At 43.1% G+C, this 8,734-nt stretch overlaps 1 protein-coding gene across 1 annotated transcript in view; it reads right to left on the bottom strand.

The window, feature by feature from the left end:
• Positions 1 to 4,844, bottom strand: part of LOC104127079 (phospholipid scramblase family member 5) — an 11,382-nt gene extending 6,538 nt beyond the window's left edge. Inside the window, exons 1-2 of the mRNA XM_009639709.1 lie at positions 4,832 to 4,844; positions 2,109 to 2,260 (exon numbers count right to left, since the gene is read on the bottom strand). Coding sequence (XP_009638004.1) covers positions 2,109 to 2,260; positions 4,832 to 4,844 — 165 coding nt within the window. The remainder of the gene's footprint in view (positions 1 to 2,108; positions 2,261 to 4,831) is intronic.
• Between the last annotated feature and the right edge of the window lie 3,890 nt (positions 4,845 to 8,734).

The raw sequence follows: 8,734 nt of genomic DNA on the forward strand, positions 1-8,734 counted from the left end.
CTGGTAATACCATTCTGTAAATTAAATGTCTCTTTTTCCCACAGGTTATTTACTCTTCTAGGGGTGAGAGCTGCCACAGTTCCTCTCTGGTAGCATTTTGTTAGTCTGAAGACAAAACACACAGAGGCTTGTTTTAAAGAGTGTTCTCTATTCCCCATGTCTTTCCAGGAGCACCTGTCTGTGCCTATTTGAATTTGGAGCCACCTTTCCCCAATCCACACACAACCAGAAGGATACACAGCATTCCAGTCTTCCTAATGGCATCAAAAATTCCCAGCTCTGCTAGAAACATCTTCATTCATTTGAGAATTTCATTACATGAAAATCTCTTAGTTCATCAGGATAAATCCCAAGGGATCACCCCAGCAGCTGTGAATCCCACATTCATTCTGCAGGCAGCCATCTCCCTGCTGGTCGGATCTCCTTTCTGCTGCAATCTATCCTGTATGAGGTTGTTTCATTAGTCACACAGCCAATATGACTTCAGCATCGCACACCAAAACGTTCGGCAATGCATGGAAACTCTAGCTGAGGGTATATGCCAATAATCAGCATCACACACATGCTTTCTACTTTTCAGACTGCAGAGAAAATTGAAAATAATTAGCAAGGGCTGCAGCACAGACACATGGTTATCGGGCCGAGAACAAGCATGAACGAGGTCTTGAGTGCTGGTTATAGTTCTGACAGCCACTTGGTCTTTTGTTTTTATGTCAAATGTAAAGCTTCTGTAAAATGGAGTAATAGAATTTGCTTGCCCACATTGTATGGGTAAATCTGAGGTACAATTCATGTTTGTACAGGAGACTGAATATGTAGCCTGCCAAGTATTTACTATCACAATCACTTTCAGACTAAAAAAAATGTAGCTCCTGCAGTCTGTGAGCAAATGCTTATGTAATTGACAACACATAGCATTTTGTGCCTGGGCACCATGAAATGAAAATCATAACTCCACATGAAAGATTGTTTCTGAAGGGTCTCCCAGTTTCATTAGCTATCTAGGTAACTTAGCTCCAAATATAAAATACATTCAATTTCTGCTTCTGTACAAAACTACCAGAAATGTATATCTAAAATATACAGACCTGAGTGAAATAAACATTTCCCAGCACCACCAAAATACAGACCCAGCAGAAGCATGTGTATCATAGTGCTGGGGCCTGATTCTGTCCCTGCCCATGTCAGGCCAGGTGTACAAAGCATTACTCAGCATATACAAGAGTGGCAGAATCCAGCCACATGTGAAATGCAGACGGGAGTGAGTGTCAAAGCAGTAGCAGGGAGTCACCCTCCCAGTAAAAAAAATACAGGAAGAGATTAAACTTCTGGAGCCGAGCTGCAGACCCTCACTGGTCTGAGCTCCAGGACATGAGAGGTTTCACAGAGATGGACAGCCATATGTTTAGCAGTAGGACTGAGAAGAATTTAGCATTCCCTTTCCAACTCCTGCCTGTGACCTACTTGTCCACTTCCCTTTCCAGGCATTTCCCTCTCTTGGGCAATAGTGTTTTCCTGCCCCGCCACCCAACACGGCGTGGGTGTGGGTTTGTAGCCACCCAGGGTTACGTTCACAAAGTTGTCCCCTTGGGGCCCTGCCTCCCCAGGACCTTACCTCTAACCTGGAGAGCACTGTCCTTAGCAGAAGGATTTTGCTCAGACGACCTCCGTGTTCCTCAAAGGATGGGTTATAAGGAGGTGACTATTCCTTCACACGCTGCCTGTTTCAGTCTTTCTGAGGCCAGCTGGCACTTAATAGCCATTTCCCTGGGGGTGAGCTCTTAAGGAGCTGGAAGGAAACTGGGGGGACAATGAGAGGGGCAACACTATGACCTAGAAAAAGTCCTAGAGGGAAGAATCCCATGATTTTGGTGCAAGGAGAACTGCATGCACAACTGGATTTCTGTAAAAATGAATGGCAACAATGAAGGAAGGGCTTGTCATTCCTACACTCCCTATTTCATAGTAATATCAAACACAAAAAAGCCTCTCCATCTCCACCTGCCCCCTCCCCCAAGAAAAAAAATCCAAACAACCCCATCCCCCATGGTATCAAAGAAGTCTACGAGGGACACAAGACAATTCTAACATTTGGAAAGATTCAGGACCTGGTTCAGGTACTCCAGACCAGGTGGCAAGTTATGAGTGTGTGATGTTTGCTTCCAGAGGCTTGTTGGTTCAACAGGCTTATTCTGTTCAGGAAGGTCAGAAGAACCAGGGAGGTAATCCTTAAAGATTGGGTTGGTTTGTCCCTGAGATTCTGCAGGAAAAAGAAGAAAAAAAAAAAAGAAAAAACCCCCAGAAATTAACAGAAGCAAACAGCAGCTAGCTGCTTGGATCAAAACCGGACCAATGATGCCACATTTTGCCTCAGACTGTACCAGCATTTTAGTTCAGATCAGGAGTGAGGATCTGAAACGGATCTCCTGATGGTCCTACACTTCGAACACTCAGACTCACTATATAAAGCAGTCTTAGAGTATGCACAGTGGAATCACTGTAGGTGAAGCTAAACCAGGAGATGTGGCACCTAATCTGCTCTGACAGCTTGCGAGCACTTGGTCTGCATGACAAGGCTGGACCTGGTCTGGACTCACACACAGGGTGGCCACAAGCCCCTCAGCACAGGCTCTCAGCCCTGCTCCCCATGAGCTGCCCTGCCTGTTAACGTACACCAAGCTGCTGAGGGCTTGCTTGTAGCAAGATGCTTTCTAGCATCTCAAGGGCATGCATATTTTCTCTTAATTAGAGATAAACTTTCCAGGGATCTCAGATTTCCCAAGCTGGATGTTACAGCCCCGGTATCAAAGTCTACACAGCCTCTTACAGTGTATTATTCATTATTATCTTAATGAAATAATCAGATACCATTAAGCTGTGTTTTCTGGTTTGCTATTGCAAACACGTCCTTTAGGACACAGTGATGGTTACCTTGGCTAGTGCTGTGAAGGCAAGGAGAGCATCTAATGTTAGGGGCACCCGCACGCCCACACCCCTTCACACATGCGGGCACCGTCTCCCACAGTGCAGTGGTCACCTCAGCCATTTGAGTCTCAAACTCCTACTGGTTTTGCTACAAGCATCTTTCCACAGCCTTCAGTAACACTGGCTCTGCCGAACAAGAAAGAGCAAGCTGAAGCTCTCCGCATATAAATGGCAAATCCTCGTATTGAGCTGAGCCCCGGCACTTCAGCAGTGAAGCAGTCCCCAAACTGATAATTTTTACCTCATATGTGACAATGCTTAGGCACAATGGTGTTCGAGGTCCAGAAAGAGTTTTGACTCTAAGTCTGAAATTCTCTTTTGCTGTTGTGGGTTTAAATGAGATCCTTCAGCATTATTTGAACTCACTGTGGCTGATTCATTGTTTAATCATATTTTGATCTTAATTTGTCTTTGCAACCACTGCTTTCTTTCAAAGTCTGAGACCACAGGAAGAAGAAATAACCCCTTTGAATTTGTAGCTGGCTTTTAAAAATGTATAACTGGGTGATAAATATTTTATATGCTCTTCTGCATCATTTTACCTCACAGGGTTCTGTTACTGCCGTAACGCTTGTTGTTACATGAAATGCCATGAAGTGGCCAAGTGCTAGCGTTATTCTCAAATAATAAAGAGAAAAAGACAACAAATTGCAGTTCTACCTGTCAAATTTTAAGCTATTCAAAAATCAAACAGTAAATCCATTAAATATTGATGACATTCTGAGCTACTGCGACATTTTGTCTATTTTTGTGGATGTTTCCCATTTCATTTATGGCATAGGAAAACTTAAAAGTTACTGTATGATACAGTGAGCATTCTGTACAAGCACAACTTGTAGAGTTGCTTGTTCTTAAAATTAGTATATTATCAGATTCCTTCATTATGAAAAACATATTACACATCACCACTATTTTGCTGCTTCCGTAAACTACTGTGCATTAAAAATATACAAAACCAGATCTCTTTTACATGGTTAAAGACAAGCAAAATTTTAAAAAGTATATTGCAATGAGTACAACAATGCTGTAAAACACGCTTGCTGCTGTATACCTTTTAGTGCTGTAAATGCAGAATGTCTTGAGTATTTTGGGGGTCAAAGAGGGGCAAGCATTCAGCAAACATAAATAGCCATTGCTGGAACTCCCTGGGCCAACGTTTGCCTCTGTACATCACAACAGGATCACTTCTGCGGAGTCACATTCAAGTTAAACTAAGCAGAAGGACACAAATCTGTTTTTTCTTAAGTATTTGAAAGCATGGAGAAAACAGATTTAGAAGGCTGGTGAGATCAGCCTGCTGCAATGTTTGCCTATAGCCCTGAGTACCCAACCGGCTGCTGCTAAAAGACAGTATGTGGCAAAGGTGAAGCCAGGTAGGAGTAAACTGATTGAATCCGTTATTCTTCAGACATTTATTTTCCCTGCATGGTTTTCAGGACTCTGGCCAGTTTTGAAAGTGAAGGACATTTGCTGATTTAGTATTTTTGAGGTGGAATAGGAAAGAAGCGTGCAAAAATAGCAGTACTCTCGGCTCTGTACCTGCCCTTCCCACGCATTCTGTACTGACAGGTTTAAGCACAAAGATAAAACACTGAATTTTCTGATTGAATGCAGATGCTAACATTTTGTAACACATTTTATTCAAATAACATTCTCATATAGATTTTAGTCTCCTTAGGAGCCTCTTGAATGCTGAAAAATTAAAGGAAGCCAAAACAACTATGCTTTGGCTGATGTGGTTTTAGCCTGAAACTCTCATTTCATCAGACTGCTGATTGCTGGAAACGTACAAGACTGTAGTTTTCTGTAAACATGATCTAAAAATACAGACTGTAGATGCACTTACCTTGAGAGGCCATGAAGCTTCCTGAGTTACTTCTTCAAAGGAAGCCAGGTTAAAAGAAAAGGCTTTTCTTGTTGCAGCAGAGAAAAAAAGAGCACAGCATGCACAAAACTTCAGAAGGTGTCTGTCTACTTCATATCAGCTTACAAAGAACTGGAGGAAATGTATTGCCTTTCTCATGTTCCAGAACACTGCGTTTTATGTCGATGGACAACAGGGGGAGATGATGCTAACAAACAAGAAAAACATTCTTCATTTCAAGTCGCTTGCACCAATGGAAAGAGGGAAAAGTGTTTTGTGGATACAAAGAGGCAAAACTTCAATGTATCCACTGGCAAAGTGAACACATTAGACCTAAAATTCTGCTTTATAATGTATGTATATATTCTGAGACTACACAAATTCTATCTTTATAATTCAATATTTATGTTTCCATTTCTTCAGGGTATCCAGTAAAGACAGAGGAGCTGATTACCTGCATTTCCCTACTGCTGGCCCCCAGTCACCGTTTCCCATGCACAGAGCAGGAAAAGCTACCGTGAATTTCTCGCTGTATTCCATCCGCGTAGCATCAGCCCCCCTACAAGGGATGTCATGCCTGCACCCAGACCCAGAAAATGATCCTGTAACCCTCACCCTTCCACACCCTCCATGCAGGGCTCTGCTGATCCATGTGAGGGGTTTAGACTGGATTTGGAGAATTAAAACAGATCGGCTATGGTTTGCTCCAGACAAACACCATCCGTACCAAAACGTAACACATGTAATCACCCGCGTTGCACTGAGAGGAAAGGAGGAGGAGGAGGGAGAGTAACCTTGACTTACCAGCTCATATTTCTGCCTCAAGTGCCCAAGTCGCCATGGAGATCATCACACACATGCGATCTGCAGACAGACCCGATGCCTGGCTGCAAAAATGGCAGAGCCTATGCACAGAACCTGGCGAAGCAGACTGAGGTGTTGGGGACTGTTTTCTGTTCTGTCTGCTACTGCAAGTCCTACTGATTTGAAATGGTCTGTAGGAGCACATCTGAGGAGATTTAATTCCAGAGTTTACAATTCAGGAAGATGCTGATGAGGATCTCTGAAGGAAGAAAACAAAAAACCCTCCGAAAAATAAAAATTGTATATATATGGAAGCTGATTTTTATTAACTGTATTAGTCCACACAAAGGCCCCAGGTCTGCCTATGGAACATGTAAAAATATGGCTATGCAAAACTTCCCTGGAGTTTATCATTGCCCACTTGAGAAGTCCCTGAGTGCAGCGGCAGCGCAGCCCGACCCTGCAGCCGGTCCCTGCTGTGCTCAGCCCTGGAAACACCACATGAAGGAAGAAGGCAGCCCACAGACAAAAACTTTGTTGCCGAAAAACGGGCATTAAAAAAAATCCTCCTGGACTGGGGAGAAGTTTGACATCACTAGAAATAAAGGTTAAGAATGACTAAAGGTTTTGCTTCCTTTCTCCCCATCAAAAATGTGCTTCTTTGGAGCAGGGGATCTAACCTGGAGAGAGGACAAAAAGCCTAAACAATGAAGAAAAAAAGAAAGGGAAATCTCTGCATAAATATAGTAAACCTAACTTTGAAAATGATGGATAAAAAACTCAGATGAGATGGCACCTACCTGCCTTTAAAAATGAGTAAAGACATACTTTAGTTCCCAGAAGACCAAACAGAAAAAAAAAAAATCCCAATAATTCTGTCAATGCATGAAGCAAGTGTATTACTTTGAGAAAGGTGCCCAAAATAGACAACACACACTAAAAAATATATGCTGAAAAAAGAAGTCTCAAACATTTAAAAAACCCTTCTGAGAATTCCACGCAGCTCACTTGCTGACCTGGGGGAACACACAGACACGGACGCAGCCCGTCTGTGCCGCACTCCGTGCCCGTAACAAGATGGGACCAGACCCAGATGCTCCCGCACCATCTGCGGGCTCTGGGACAGGAGACCCCGGCGGTGCTGGGAGCTGTGGGCATCGTGGCGCAGGCTCTGGGGGCAAGAGCTGCTGTGGTGGCATGGGCAGGTCCACCCATCTGCAGGAACCAGGTTTCATTATCCTGCTGCTCATGAAATAAACATTTCCCTGAAGCAGTTCTGCCACAGAGAACTAGTTTTCTGGCATTATTCACAAAATTGCAGTAAATAGGTAATAGAAAGATATAAAACTTGGCTTGAAGTACATTTTACGTTTTTCCATTTCTTTCACAAATTTCAACATCTTTTACAATGTCCCCTCTTACCCTATTCTTATTGTTTTATTCTGAAGCAATAATTTTAGTAGATTATATCAATAGTTTTCTGCAGAACTTGTTAACAGTAGTTTTGCATTGGCATAGGTCCTAACAAGTAAAACTATTTATTTCTTTAATCTGAATTTTTTATGCTTTGTAATTCTTTTTTTTTTTTTTTTTAAATAAATACTCACATATTGGTCAAAATCTGCTCCAGCCTTGATTAAAAGCAGCCTCACTAAGGACTTCAGGAACAGAAGACTTAATCACATTTATCCAGGCACAAGTGCAGCCATATTTTGGTGTTATTTAGTAATGCACAGGGAAAACTACTCAAGAAATCAGGACAAACATTTAAAGAATTGTGTATGGCTGTTTCTAGCCAAGTCTTAAGGACTTCAGGAGGCAGAGCGGCAGCACCCAAAGGGGAATTCTGCCAAGACACCGAGCTTGCTGCCTCTGCCCCTTGCAGAAGTCTCAGGGGGGTCATTGCCTATGTTTACTCTATCATTAGGAGTCTGAGCACTAAAACAGAGTATGCTTCCTTCCTCTGCACAAATGTGCGTACATGTGTTCCCTCTACCTGTAAAATATAATTGTTCCATCCCATGCTGTAAAGCTTACAAAAATTGATGGGCAAATCCTCAGAAGGTGCAAGTTCGCATGGATGCATTAAAATCAATGAGACCATTCAGATCTGGGCAAGCAGTGCTCAGCTGGATGAGTTTATACATCTAGAACATTCCTTTCCTTAAAGACAAGTTACATTGCATGTTTTCTATAACTACCACTTCTCCAAAAGCAAAGGGATCCATCCCCGCTAAGCTGATGTACAAACACCACTGCAGTTAATGGTTGTTACACAAACTACTGCAACCTGTAGGAAACCTGCCCATGGACTAACACATCATTGGCCCAGACAGCAGAGAGCCAAACTGCAGATTTTTCCTCCAGAAAGCATACAGTAATAGTCAACCAGGTGGATGTATATAGCAAAAGATTCCATATGGCTCAGCATAGGTGCTGCTTTTCTGAAGCCTAATTACTATTCCATTTTCTACAGTCACCACAGCCAGGGTATGGCAATGGTTTCATAAGAAACACCTTCATTAAAGGCCAGAGGCACCAAGAGAAAAACAGGAGACAGCAACAACTCAAAGTATTAGGAAAAGCTGTTTGATTTCTTGTCCTGCTCCCTGCTGCTCAGAAAACTGCCCTATAAATCTGGTGCAAGGTATTTGCCCTTGTACTCTGCGGGGAAAAGACTGCCCTTTCCTCACTGCATCGCTACCGGCTCCCCCTGTAATCAGGAACTGCCTCTCCCCCTGTCCTCACACAGCCTGGACAAGTTCACATGCAAGAGCTCAGCTCCTCCCCACCCGCCCTGACCGAGGGCCAAGCAGCCGGGATGTGCTGTGCCATCCGGCAGGCAGGTTAAAGAGAGCGCCCAGGCATCACAAAATGTACCCAAAACCTGACCGAGCAATGCCTGAGCTTCCCTGCTGCTGAGCGGGGGGATCACTAATGCCCATTTCCTTTTTAAATTCTTTCCTCAAAATACCAATTCTCACCATCATTAAAATGAGTTGTCATTGTCATTTCTTAAATAGGAAACTATACAGCCTTCCTCCCTTTCCTAGACTTGCCTTTAGCGCAGGAAGAAATGCT

Source organism: Egretta garzetta, unplaced genomic scaffold (assembly GCF_000687185.1).
Source record: "Egretta garzetta isolate BGI_Z169 unplaced genomic scaffold, ASM68718v1 scaffold425, whole genome shotgun sequence".
NCBI classification, from domain to species: domain Eukaryota; kingdom Metazoa; phylum Chordata; class Aves; order Pelecaniformes; family Ardeidae; genus Egretta; species Egretta garzetta.